The sequence below is a fragment of the Pan troglodytes genome, chromosome 10 (genome assembly GCF_028858775.2).
Source record: "Pan troglodytes isolate AG18354 chromosome 10, NHGRI_mPanTro3-v2.0_pri, whole genome shotgun sequence".
Lineage (NCBI taxonomy): Eukaryota > Metazoa > Chordata > Mammalia > Primates > Hominidae > Pan > Pan troglodytes.
In genome coordinates, this window is record NC_072408.2 from 7,035,330 (window position 1) to 7,048,929 (window position 13,600).

Genomic DNA, 13,600 nt, shown 5'->3' on the forward strand with positions numbered 1-13,600 from the left:
TGTACCAGCCCTTGCCATGTACAGCCAAGAGCCTAGAATGACATGGCCCTTCTCAGCGCCTCACATTTGTATGAGTCTGTAATGTATCAAGTGCTCCAACTACTCAAGGTAGCGCAGAAGGGAAAACAGGCACAGGCCGGGGGGGTTTTGGGTGATTACACAAATGGGCTTGGCCTCCTTACCCCATTGCAAACTGCTGAGGCGCAAGGGAGCTCCCAGCCCTCAGCCTGGACCCTGGGACAGTGCCACCTGAGCCCGAGGCTCTGAAGCACTGCGTGATGACAGTTCCCATCTGCAACTCAGCAGCCAGGGAATGAATGAGAGTTAGTTAGGGGTGGCAGGGGCCCCGGCCATCAGTGGGGCCTGCGCTGCCGCCTCCGCTGCACTGCCTGGCGCAGAGCCTCCAGCAGCTGCTCCTGGTTGTTGCAGACATTGTAATGTGTCAGGTGCAGCAGCTTGTCCACGTCCTCCTGGCTGTAGGTCACCTTCGTGTAGTGGTAGGGAGAGTCCGATGAAGACAGGTTCACCTCCCCAGCTGCCGCCTCCTCGGGTGGCCGCCGGACCCCTGGGGAGAGAGTGCAGCGTGGCATGGGGAACACGTTGTGGGGAAGACGGGTTTGGAGAGGCACAGGGGACGGAGGAGGTGTGGGGGACCGGGGCAGCAGGATGGGGAGGTGAACAGCAGCTCACCAGGGGCCAAGTACTCCCGGAAGGAGTCGCTGACCAGAGGAAAGTGCAGCACCGCGGGGGCTCCGGGGCAGGTGGGGTCGGAGAAGGTGTGGCACTCCCGAGGCTGGAGCTGCTCTTCGGGGCTGGGCAAGATGGGTGGGAACGGGATCCCCTGCTCCTGGCAGAACCGGCCCAGGAGCTGCAACTGCTGCAGGGCAGGCAGAAGGGGCTTCAGAGGGACAGGGCCCCTGGCATCCTCAACACTGGGGCTGACGTAAGATGCACAGGACCTGGGGCTCAAATGCCAAAACGGTCTCCAGTGGGGCCTACGAAGCCAGTCGTTGGAAAAAACTCTCCACACCTGACAGGCCTCGGTGGCAGCTCCTCTGGGGCTAGACCGAGCCGGGTTACTCCCAGCATTCCAATTCTGACACTGGGAGCCAAAGCAGACTCAGCAGGTGGGCCCAGAGGCCCAGGACCACACCTCGCAGGTCAGTAAAGGGGACCCAGATACCAGGAGAACCTCGCCAGCTTCCCAACTTCCGGAGAAGAATGAGCTCTGGTGGCAAATTAAGATTCCAGTGTCCCAGTCACAGCTCCTAAAGGAAGCTGAACCAGACACTGGACTCCAAAGCCCCTCTCTTCAGGGGACAGGGGCCACCCACCGCCTCCCTGCTGGGCTGCCTACCCTTCCCAACCTGGAAGGCTCCGTGGAGGTTGTAGTCCAATGACAGGATGAGGTCCACGTCCCGAGTGGGCTGCAGGAGGGGCAGGCAGCTGGTATTGAGGAGGTAGCCAACATCCAGCAGGCACAGGTGGGGCTCCGAGGGTGTCAGCTGGTTGGGGAGCCCATCCAGAGTGGTAGCTGGAAGGTTGGGGAGAGCAGCAATTGTCACAGACACCAAGGGTACCAGATTCCTGCTGGAAGGAGAGACTCTGGCCTCCGGTCCCTGCTCTCCTGCTGAACCAACACCCCCAACAGCCCTGCAGGTGGGCCCTGGGTCCCCAAGACAAGGAGAAAAAGACCCCTGTTCCAAGTAGTCCAGGGAATCAAGCTCAAAGCAGGAGAATGGGAGTGGACTGTGAGGGGTATCTGGACTGGGGACTCAAGGCTCAGGTGGCCACAGGAGGACTTTGGAGAGAAGCAGGTACCTTTCCATGTAGAGAAGTGACGATGCTGAAAGTAGTCTCTGTGGAAATGGAGGCCACGCAGGAAATTATGTGTGGCCTGGGCCAGTGGATGCCACGTCAGAAGATCGGTGAAAAACTCAGCTATCCTGCCGGCTGTTGAGGGTGGTTCTTCTATCTTCAGAAGGGGGACCTGCTCCTTGTCTACACAGGCAAGGTGGGGAAATAGGGACTCCTGCACCTTTATCCCCACCTTGGTGGTGACCCTGGAGGGGGAAGAGGTGTGAACCCCCCGCCCCCTGGTGCAGCCCCAGCTGGCTGCCCCTTGGCACCCTTATGAAGGGGTCGGAGCACTTACCCAGGTTGGCCTGGTTCCTGACCCAGCGGTCCCAGAACTGGCTGGGCTCTGAGGCCCAGTATAAGCTGTCCTGGAGGTTGGCTGCATACAGGTTGCTCCAGATACCTGAAAGAGCGGCCGTGAGGGAAGAGGGCCCCCGACTCTTGTCCCAACCCTACCCTTCCCCATGGCCAGTCCTGGCCCAGGAAACTCTTCTGACCGAGGCTGCCCTCTCACCCAGGACCCATTTACCCTGCTCAGCCCAGCTTCCCCAGCCTGCCAGTGCCCCTCACCTTCTAAGAAGCAGATGCGGGACTCAGGAAGCCTCTTCATCAGCTGCCCCATAAAGAACTCGGAGCCAAAGAGCTCAGAGGGGATGAAGGCCCCATACTTGGGGAAGCCGACCTCGTAGGGAGAGAACTCGCACCACTCTGTGAGGAGTCCACCCCTCAGCCTCGTGGTGCAGAGCCCTTAGGCACCCACACCCCCACCCCGACCCAGGGTTTTGCTTTAGGGCAGCTGAGGACCAGGAGGCCTTGTGGCCTGGGCTTTGTGCACAGGACCTAAGGCCCCTGCCTCCTTCCCAAAGGGCTGAGGGACCCTGGTAGGGTGCCGGTCTCCAGAAAGCACGGGACCTGGCTCAGGAGAGGTGGGTGTGACATCTGCAATCTGCACACAGGCCCCGTCTCCCCTTATTCCACCAACTGCAAGGGCACAGGTCTCAGCTGTTGGGCCACTCACCCCCAAATTCCAAAGTGGTCAGGCTCTGCCCTTTGGTGTTGAGGGCACAGTAGATGGGCAGAGGGTTCTGGCCATGACTCAGGGCCTCCCGTTGATCTGAGAGCTTGTGATCATGGGGCTGGGGAAAGATGCGTAGAACCTAAACCCACAGCGGCCTGGGCGCCCAGGGCCTTTCCCACCCTGCTGTCCAGCACCGAGCCCCAGCTCCAGCCCTTGCCCTGGCTCTGCCCCCAGGCCGCAGCCCCCGCACCTCATCATGCAGCAGCGCCTTGTTGATGAAGGCCCACAGGTTGGTGAAGCAGCTTGGGTAGCCCAAGCGGGCACGCTCGGCCAGCTCCTGCTGGTACCGCTGCAGCTGGCTGGGGGCCAGCACACCCAGCTTGTTCTTGGTCACCTGGGTCTTCAGCAACTCAGTGGGCCCTGCCAGGTCCTTCTGAGACCACTCTGGGTCCTCAGAAAGGTTGGCCAAGGCCCTGGGAAAAGCCAAAGCCAGAGGGCTGTCAATGAAGGACCCCGTCTAGACCCCATGTGCCCCGGGCTTTCTAGGACAATGGCCTGGCAGGGACCTTCCCAGGGTCCCCTTGAGCACGTTTCTCCCTGGCACATTCATTCTCCCAGCCCTTCTAGTTTTCTCAGAGGCCTAGGAGAACCCTGGCACCAGCACCCCCTGCCACACAGGGTCCAGCATCAGCCTGCCCCCAGCTCACCAGGTGAAGCCCGAGGCCCCGGTGATGTAGGAGACGCAATCCAAGAGGCCCAGCTCCTTCAGGCCAGCCAGCTGCCCATACACAGGGAAGTCATTGCCTGGATCCCACCACCAGTGGCCACAATAGCTACCACTGGGATCTGGAAAAGAAGAGAGCCAGGCCTGTAGAGGCCCTAGGGATGGGGAAGGCCAAGTCACAGGAAGAAGAGATAGCAGGTCAAGTGGCCACCCAGCCCACAGCTAAGGCCTGATCACAGGTCTTGGGACCAGTTCTGAGTCAGCCCTGGGGGCCAGAAACAGCCTTTTGAGTGCCCAGCTCCTCCAGTCCTAAGGGCTCCAGGAAAAAATGGCCCAGGCAAGTTCTGAGCCTCATCTCCTTGCCCTCAGCCCCCGAGCCTGATGCTCACTTTCTGGAAGCCCCAGGGCCCGCCTCAAAATTTTCCCAAATTGCCATCACTCCCCCAGGAGATGGCCCAGGCTAATATGAACCTCCTGAAGCACCCTGGGCCAACAGGCCTCATACCAGATATCTGTCTCCCTCCTCAGACAGGCTAGGCTGAGAACCAAGAAACAGAGTAGGAAAGCCAGCCCTATGAGGTAGCTCCCATGTGGGCTCCAGGTGCCTCAAGCAACACTCTGCCTGTACCAAGTCCCTGCTAACACCAGGTGGGAGGAAGCAGGGTGGGGACAGGCAGCTACGAGCTCTGGTCTAGATCGGGGACAAGCAGCTCCAGTGTTCAGCACCAGGAGCTAGGCCCAAGCAAGCCCGGGGACACCCCGTCCAGCCCAGCCCCCAAACCTCATCCTCCTGCAGGTCCAGCTGCAGGGCCTGCCTCAAGGCCGCGGCCACCACCTGCTTCCTCCTGCTCAGGAAGGCCTGCTCCTCTGCACAGGGCCCGAAGCCCAGTCGCACGGCCAGCTCCCTCAGTCTGGCTGGGGAAGGAAGAGACTGTGAGACAGCTCTTAACCCTCACCAGAGAATGGAAAGCTGGGTCTGCCTCACCTGTAATACCTACTGCCCTCCCTCTTCTCCCCAACCCTCAATGCCACTCCCGTGTCACAAGACTGAAGTTTGACACCTGGGGAGTGTGTGTCCATGTGGACATGCTTGGGAATGCAGCAAAGCAGACTGGCAGGACCCAGAATGCCGTGGCCGAAAGAGGCTGCTTGGGGTCCCAGGTGCAGACAGGCCCCCAGGCAGGCCCCATACCATAGATTCCCCCACCTCCAAGTCTCGTGTTCTGTCCCTTACCCACGGAGTTCAAAGCACTTTGGGAGGCTGAGGCAGGCATATAACTTGAGGCCAGGACCAGCCTGGCCAATGTGGGGAAACCCCGTCTCCACTAAAAATACAAAAAATTAGTTGGGTGTGGTGGTGGGCACCCGTAATCCCAGCTACTCGGGAGGCTGAGGCAGGAGAATCGCTCGAACCCCAGAAGCGGAGGTTGCAGTGAGCCAAGATCGCGCCATTGCACTCCAGCCTGGGTGACAGAGACTCCATCTCAAAAAAACAAACAAACAAAAAAAAAGGGCAGGGGGCGGGGCAGAAAAGGACCAATAATCCTGTGTCTGTGAGGTGAGAAGCCACTCTCTCAAGACAGAGGGCCAGGGTGGGCGACAACTCTACAAAGATCATTTAAGGTCCAGCCATAACAGCTTCCACCCAAAAGGGCGCAATTTCCCCTCTTCTCTCCCTTGGTTTTCCTGCCCTCTCTGCGCCCCAAACCATGTTACCATTTTCCATCCTCGCCTCCCTGCGTTTCCCAGCCAAACATTTATCAAGTGCTCCCCGGGTGCCTGGCACTGGGCCGGTCACTCACCCCTCTGACCATAGGTGCTAAGACTCCTCGCAGTACTCCTCCCGGTACTTCGTGCCCCCCCGAGCGCAAGCCTGAGCCCCTTCAGAGAGCATGAGGATGAGGGGCGGCTGTTTCTCCCCCTCACTCCTCCAGGCCTCCTCCAGCCCCGCGCTCTGGTTGTTTTCCAGGGCCTTGCCCAGTCCCCAGCCAGGCCTCTCACCCTGCTTCTTTTTTCAGCTCCACTCTCATCAGGGGCTCCTGAAAACCGTGAAGGCCCCAGTCACAAAAGGTCGGCCACCTCCACCCAGCTCTGGTCCTCTTACCATGATCCCCGGCGCACCACCCCCGCCCCGCCACTGTCTCCACAGGCGCCAGGCCTGAAGCAGGGATGCTCAGAGGACACTACCCAAAGAGCCTGGCCCCAGCACCTGCTCAGGGTGTGACCCATGGAGAAGCGGGAAGCAGGCCCCTCCCTTTGTGGCCTGGGTCCCAGCCCCATCCAGGCGCCTTGCTTCCTTCCCTGGGAGGCCAGTACCTGGGACGTGGGGAAGACAAGCCTCACCACTTGACCAGAGGGCAGGGCACTCAGGGGCACCTTTAGTTGCTCCTCGGGGGCATCCTGCAGGGGACAAAGAATGGAGACCTAAGAATCTTTACGCTTCCACTCCTAGCAAAGACCTCACCAAACTCCCGCCGGCAGCCATAGAGGTCTGGGAGGGACGGGAAGGGGAGGCCAGCATGGGCCCACACATGCTGCCAGGGTGCCCACTCTGCCAGGTGGAGCAAAGGTCAGACTGGGAGGAGGTGCAGAGGGAGGGAGGAAGTTCTGGGGGCCCCACCTCGAGGGAGCGAGGCACACTACCTGTAGGTGAATACTCAGCTCCTGCTCCCAGCAGGCTGGGCAGTGGAAGCGGAAGGTGCCAGTGCCCACAGAGGCCTCCTGCGGACCCTCACAGGACCCAGGAACCACAAGCTGAACTCTGTGCTCTGAGGCTGGAAACAGGAACCAGAGCAGAGAGGCTGGGGATGGTATCTCTGCCCACAGAACCCATCTTGCTGCGTGGCCTGGAGGGCACCTCCCTCTCCCCGCTGAAATGGTCTGGTGGAGATGGATCCCCCACCACGGTCCCCCGAGAAGGCCTAAGGGGAAAGCTCAGGCCCCAGGGAGAATTGTCCAATGCTTAAAGGGGGAAGACAAGAGCTGAGAGCCAGGGGCTGTCCCAGTGGGTTGGGGACTCACACTTCTGGTCTCCTGTCTCCTCCAGTTGAACGTGCAAGCAGGAGAGCTCCCAGGCCTGAGTCATGAAGACAGCCCCTCAGACACTAACCCCACCCCCCCCATTCAGGGACCCCACCCTCGCAGCACCCTGGCTGCTGCTGGTCTGCACTTCATTACCTGGGCCCTTGAGATTGTATTCCCTTAACAAACTGAAATCCCAGGGTCCCCAGGCTGAGGCAGCGGTGGGCCTGTACCTCAAGTCGCTGGCATGAGGGAGTCCCGGGGACCCCAGACCGCCTCCCAGAGCACTGGCACACTCACCACCAGAACGCCATTGCTGACGAGCCACTCGCCACGGTCAGCCCTGGAAAGAGCCCCCAGAGCCCCCTTAGCAGGAGTCCAGGTTCCCACCCCACAGAGACGTGGGCATCCCCCAGGCACTAGTGCTGTCCTTCCCACAAGGCGCTCCCACCCAAACTGCCCCAGGCCCCTGACTCACAGACTCTGCAGGCGAAATTCAACTTCCAGGCGCCCCTCACCCTGGGAAGAGAGCCAGAAGTAAGTTAGAAAGGGTCAGGAGTGCACATATGTCAGTGAGTATGAGAGACATGCGTGTGTGTGCATGTGTGCGCGTGGAGATTTCAACCCAGACACCAGCTAGGGCTGCTGTGGAAACACCGCCTTGCCTGAGGGCTCAGTGAGAAGCTCTCACGCCGGAACTCCCCAGCCCGCAGAGTCCCCACATCAAACAGTACTGACAACACAGGGTCATCTCCGGTCACCAGGTCCTGGTCAAAGACTTTCAGTTCCATGACATTCTGGAGGGGAAAAGAGTGACAGGGCTGCAGGAGGGAGGGGACAGAAAGGTGAGCAGGGCAGCAGCAGTGGCTGGCGAGGATGTGGGTAGAGTCAGTGCTGATGCCTGGCCCACCTTGAGCTGCCTGTTGATCCTGAAGTGAAAGCTCTGGTTCCAGACAGGGCTACTGCTGTTCTTGACCATGCGTGTCTGGAGCCTGTGGCTGCAGGCCGTGGGCAGCCAGAGAGTCACGTAGCAGTCAGAGGGGGTCACTGCGGGAAGGAACAAGTGCCCAGCGGTGGACAAGAGCCCTTCCCAGCCGCCCAGACCCACTTCCTTCCATCACCTAGAGCCCCATGTGGGTTAAGACTGAGGGGGAGGGAAGTGGGGGGAAGTGGGGGCCAGAGGCAGAGCCCCAGCTGCCACCTTCCACCCAGAAGCTCCTCTCAGCTCCCTCCTCTAGGCCCTGCCCACCGGCCCACCCGCCTCCACCAAATCCAGCCACAGCACCCTCCTCCTCAGAACCCTCCTCCTCCCTCAGCCCAGCACAGGGGCCAGGGCAGTGCGCACTCACCTAGGTCCTTAGAGGGTAGGCGATGGGCCTGCAGGACACGAACCGTGAGCAGGCAGGTCCTGGACACCTCTGCCTGCAGAGGTGGGAGAGGGGAGACCTGCTACGGGCTGATGAAGCCAAGGGTGACAGGGGCCACAAAGGAGGCTGGAGCAGTGCCTCAAGGCCTAATCCTGAACCCCAGGCCCATCCTCCATCTCATCAGAATCCTGAATCAACAAGAGGAGACATGATATCTCCATCACGACGCCTGCCAGCACTTACACAATGCTCTGCGCAGGCTCTGGGCCAAGGGCTTTGCATACATTAACTCATTTATCACACAACCACCTGATGCACAGATACTATTTACGATGGCCCACTCCACAAGGAAACTGAGGCACAGAGAAGCAGTCACTTGCCTGAGGTCCACAATTGGGGTTGGAGCCCGGGCAGGCTGGCTCCAGATTTATGCCTCACACAGACCTGCTTCCACCTTCTCGGGCTAGTATCCTTTAGGCTCTCCACCCCACATCCCCAGCCCACACCCCAGCTAAGCAGCTTTCCGGCTGGTCTTGGGTGGCAGGGGACATAAGCTATCGAGGGAGGGGAAGTAGCACATCAGGGCCTTGGGGCCCAGGCTGAGCTGCTCTCGTACCCTCCCTCCACCCCGGTCAGAAGAGCATCCTGGAAATGGGCTCTCTCCTGGGCAGGGGAGGCGGCTCCTAGCTCAGACCCCTCACAGGCTGTCATGTCCTCCAGGTCCTGCCAGGTCAGGCTGAAGATGGTCCCCTGGTAGCTCCCTCCAAACCCATGCCCCTGGTTCTGGGAATGCAGCCTGGCAGGCGCACCGGGACCAGGGAAGCCTGTGCCAACTGCTTCCTTCCGGCCTTCCACCTGCCTCCGCAAGGACCCTAACAGGTCAAGTCCAGGGAGCAACCAGGTCCAGGGCAGTGCTGGAGGGCCTCATCCACCAGGGTCAGCCCAGGGCCCTCACACTCCAGGCAACTGAGTCAGAGGAGCATGGAGGAGCCACTTGCTTCCAGGGCCTCAGGGCAGCAGCTGGGAGCCTCTGAGTCTCCAGGGCCCAAATCTATGGTGCCAGGGAGCTCTGCCAGGAGCCCGTTCCCAGGACAGAAAACACTCAGGATGGATCCCTCATCCCCAAGCCTCCTTCTCCCCTGGCTTCTGCCCACTACCCTGGTCTTGTGGTCAATAAACTCCCCTCCCTACCCCTGGAGAAGACCACAGCTCCCATAAGAAACATATTAACTAGGCCCCAGGTAGAGACCAGGGGTCCCAGTAGGGACCCAGGGCCCTGCCAGGCCTTACCACAGCCATGAGACTGAGTCCTCAGGAGCAGGAATGATGGGGCAGTGGCCACAGGATCAAGGACTGTCAGCTTTCTAACCCAGAGCCAGGGATGTGATGTCCCAATTGGTCCCAAGTCCCTCCTACCCGCCGCCTCTGCTCCACCTAAGCTCCACACCCACTCCTGAACCAGCCACCTGTCCAGGAAATGAGGCACCCTAAGCCTATACTAGAGCTCCTGATACCTCTGTGGCACTCGCCAGCCTTTACCAGCTGGGCCTGCCCCACCCAGCCCTGCAATCCCAGCCTGGAGAGCTTGCTGCCAGGGGCTGAGCAGAAGGAAAGCAGGGGTGAGTCCCAGAACAGCAGCCAAGGGAAGAGTGGAGTTCCCTGTCACAGGCCTTTCGCAACTCTGGCACCTGTTGGACAGGAATGCCCAGTCTTGATGGCAGGGCTCCATCAATCTGAGATGAACACCCGGGCCCCCTCACGACAGGCAGGGGAGTGGCTGTCACATAAAACAGCCCTTCAAAGCTAGGGGCTGAGTGGCCAGGGATGAGGCCTGTGGGTTGGCACTCAGGGGCAGGGGGTTCTTCTGCCTGCAGGGCATGGTTTGTGGGGGGGTCAGCGTGTGGAGACCAACTCTTTCCTCAGAGGGACAGCCCCAGGAGAGGCGGGGTCTTCCATCCCTTCCTGCCTGTGCCTGTTATGGGAGAAACAGGGTTTATCCCCAGGGCACCAGGTCCCACCTGCTGCCCCTGAACTGGGGGAGGACAGTAACCATAGGAGAGCTAGGAATAGCTCTCAAGGTCCTGGGCCAAAGAGGTCCGGACCAGAGAGCTACAAGACTCAGGTCTGCTTGCTTGTCCCAGGGAGGGGCTGCGGTGGCTCTCATGGACAGCGGGACTTGGGCAGCTGACGGCTCTTTGGGCCCAGGCTGGGATCCAGCCCTCACCCCCAGTGAAGGTCACCCTGAAGTTTTTACCTGAACCTTCAGGCCCTCCTTAGACCACAGAAGGCAACTTCAAGAGGGAGGATCAGAACATATGACTCATAAGCCAGGCGCAGCGGCTCACACCTGTAATCCCAGCACTTTTGGGAGGCCGAGGCAGGTGGATCACGAGGTCAGGAGATCAAGACCATACTGGCTAACACGGTGAAACCCCGTCTCTCCTAAAAATACAAAAAAATTAGCCGGGCATGGTGGCACGCACCTGTAGTCCCAGCTACTTGGGAGGCTGAGGCAGAATAGTGTGAACCTGGGAGGCGGAGCTTGCAGTGAGCTGACATCACACCACTGCACTCCAGCCTGGGTGACAGAGCGAGACCCCATCTTTAAAAAAAAAAAAAAAAAAGGACATACGACTCACAGCTACCTTTTATTCAACATGTCCTGTGTGCCAGCTCCATGCTGGTCCTCACAGACATCATCTCCAAGCCCACAACAGCCCCGCGAGGTACAGCCATTATTATCTCTTTACTGACAGGACACCAATGCCCAAGACGCAGTGACTCGCCCAACATCACAGCGCTGGGGAGAGGTGCCGCTGCACCTGATCCCCACTCTGCTCACCTGTGTGGCAACTTCCTGAGAACCCTCACCCAGACCTGCCTGGCACCTTGAGTCCTTATGACCACATTCCAAGATCCTCCAAAGCTGATCTCAAGCCATGCTGGACCCGGGGCCAGCAGCCAGCATGCACACTCCAGGCTCTCTCGAGAATTGACCCAGCCAGGGAGGGGCTGGCCCCGTCCCCCGAGGCGTGCTTGGTCGTGTTCACCAGCGCTCCATCAGTCAAGGCCTGAAGCCTTGGTGAGGGAGTCGAGCAGCTGGAAGTAACTATACTTGAGATCGTATTCCATGTCATACCAGAAATTCACTGTGGGAAGAACGGGGATCTGAGCATGAAGATCCCTCTTCTGACCTAGAGCCTCCCAAGCCTCCCCCCAGAGGCCCTGCTGGACCTTGGCAGGGCCTGTCCCCAGGCGGCCTGGGCAACTCCTCACCTGCGATGCAGCCCTGGGACTGCTGGACGTGGTGGAACCACAGAGCCGGCAGACAGAGCATCTCACCGGCCCGCACCGTGCAGCGAAGGGCCTGGGCCTGACTGTAACTAGGGTACCGTGCTAGGTCTGGCGCCAAGGGGTCCAGTGGGATCCAGGGCACCTGGGAACACATCAGATGCCAGGGAGCAGCCCCCCAGACCCCCCAGGACTTCAGGCTCTGTCCCTTCCAAAGGTCAACACCACAGGCCCTGCTTGGCTCAGCACTGAAAGGCCTCAGACTCAGGGACTTTTCAGAGCAAGGTGCCACCTCCCCAGATCTTTTGTGCCTGCTCTTCAGAGCCAGGCTTCTGCCCTTCTCCCTCCCTAGAGCCCAAGAACAGGACAGACACCTTCTCCATGGCCTCTTCATCCACCACCTTAAAGGCGCCCTCTTCAGTTAGCTGGTAGGTTGCCGGCGTGTACAGCTCTGGAGCCCAAGGGAGAAGGGTGTGGGGGAATTGCAAACAGCCTGGAACTTGCCAGACCCTCCTCCACCCCAGCCAGCCCTGGGCAGGGGCAAGGGGATCAGGGGCCCTGGTGCACTGGGGATGCCACAGCCACACCTCAGGCCTGGGAACTGGCCTCCCAGGCTCTTGCTGCCTCCCTCCCCCTTGGGCCAGCTATTCCCCAGCCCCTCCCTGCAGGCCACAACCCCTACCATAGGGGATGAAGGGCAGGTCGCTGGGCGGATGGAACAGGAAATGCTTCTCTCCTGAGACCACGCAGTAGAGGTTCTCATAGTGGTCCTTGTGCACTGCCAACAGAAAGAAGGCCCGGGGGCAGGGTATGGAGGGCAGGGGCACGGGAGGAGGCAAACCATCATGCTGAGAGCCCTGCACCCCAAGACGGCCTATGACAAAAGAGAAGCACGCACAGAGCCAGTGGGCTGGAGATGCCAGGGGTTCTGATGGGCATTCTGGAACTCTGCCTACCAGGGACCTGATGCTCACCAGGCCCTGGACTCCTCTTCAACAAGAGGGGAAGTTCTCCTACACTTACCCCCTGGCCCAGTGGGCCTTCAGGGAGGTTTCTTTGGGTCTAGAAGAAACAATGCACCCGCCCCCAATGCCATGGGTCCATTCCCCGACCTCAGCTATCAGGAGAAACCCTCTGTGGTGCCCGAGTCCTAGAAGCCAAAAGAAATCTTAGAGAACAGCCCAACCTCCACCCAGGGCCATCCCTCCACTCCTGGCCTCGTCTTCCCTCCCTCTGCCCCAACCTGCTCCTTCCCCACCTTTGTATTCCCCTTACACCTACAAGAAGTCACCGCAGCCGCCTCCCCCAGCCAGAAGTTCACAGCATCGGGCATCTTTCCTGCAGAGCAGAAGGCAGAGAGCAAGTTAGGAAGGCCAGGCTGGGGAAAGCTGCCATCCAGTGATGCCAGAGCCAAAACCTGTCTGAGCACAGAAGAATCCCAAGAAAGGGGTCAGGGAGAAGAGGCAGAGGTTGGGAAATCTTGGGGAAGGGGTCCTCCCTCCCTGGGGCAGAAGGAAGGACAACAATCTTTGGCAGTTCATCTATGATTAAGTCAAGGCCTGGGAATGTATTTAGTGAGCTGCACCAGATGCTGACAGGACCAAGCCCATAGGCCAGGTCATCACCTAAGGGCAAACAGGCTGACCCCCCTCCTTCCCATATCTTCCCTGTCCAGGGCCAGGACCACCCCACCTCCACTCACCCAGGGCTTCGGAGGCCCAGGGCACATGGGATTCCAGATCAGGCAGCAGCTGGGGCAGCTCGGTGGGCAGGTTGGAGCACTGCTTCTGCACATAGAGGACTCCAGGGTGCTGGGCCCGGCCCTCCAGCACATCCAGCATGAAGCTCAGGGGCAGGCGGCGCTCAGCCGGCATCATGAAGCAATCCCCTCTCACGGCATCCGCGTAACCATCCAGGGTCACGGCCACACTCACCTCTGTGGAGCCCACTGTGGCTCTAGAGGAATGGACACTCAGCCCATGCCCAGATGCCAGTAATCACTGCTCACACCTGACCCCAGGGCAGCTCCCACCTGAAATAGGGGAGGGACCACTTCTGGAGGGCCGGCCAGTGCTGCAGAGCGTTGCGGATGATGCACGGCCTGTTGGGGCAGACCCAGTCCCGGTAGAAGTGGAGCGGAGTTGGGGGTTTGTCCAGGTAGGGCACAGCAAGAGGCACGCAGAGCTCTGAGAGAAAGAAGACGACAGGGGATGGAAGGGCTGATGTCTGCAGCACCCAGTCCCTGCCCAAGAGATGCCCTCCCTGGAAAGGCCGCGCTGTGTCACTGGGAAATGCTCGTTGGTGACCAAAGGACCCTGGACA

At 60.0% G+C, this 13,600-nt stretch overlaps 1 protein-coding gene and 1 pseudogene across 4 annotated transcripts in view; both read right to left on the minus strand.

Moving 5' to 3' along the window:
* Positions 1 to 60: 60 nt before the first annotated feature.
* Positions 61 to 10,723, minus strand: LOC129136593 (cytosolic phospholipase A2 beta-like; annotated as a pseudogene).
* The window catches only part of LOC107972962 (bifunctional peptidase and (3S)-lysyl hydroxylase JMJD7-like), a 23,649-nt gene continuing 17,639 nt past the window's right edge, over positions 7,591 to 13,600 (minus strand). For all 4 annotated transcript variants that reach the window (XM_063785368.1, XM_063785369.1, XM_063785370.1 and 1 more), the window contains 9 exons: positions 13,311 to 13,464; positions 12,981 to 13,234; positions 12,560 to 12,616; positions 11,961 to 12,056; positions 11,653 to 11,729; positions 11,264 to 11,423; positions 10,242 to 11,136; positions 7,970 to 9,675; positions 7,591 to 7,667 (listed from right to left, as the gene is read on the minus strand). In XM_063785368.1, the coding sequence (XP_063641438.1) occupies positions 11,048 to 11,136; positions 11,264 to 11,423; positions 11,653 to 11,729; positions 11,961 to 12,056; positions 12,560 to 12,616; positions 12,981 to 13,234; positions 13,311 to 13,464 (887 nt within the window). In that variant the 3' untranslated portion in view covers positions 7,591 to 7,667; positions 7,970 to 9,675; positions 10,242 to 11,047. The remainder of the gene's footprint in view (positions 7,668 to 7,969; positions 9,676 to 10,241; positions 11,137 to 11,263; positions 11,424 to 11,652; positions 11,730 to 11,960; positions 12,057 to 12,559; positions 12,617 to 12,980; positions 13,235 to 13,310; positions 13,465 to 13,600) is intronic.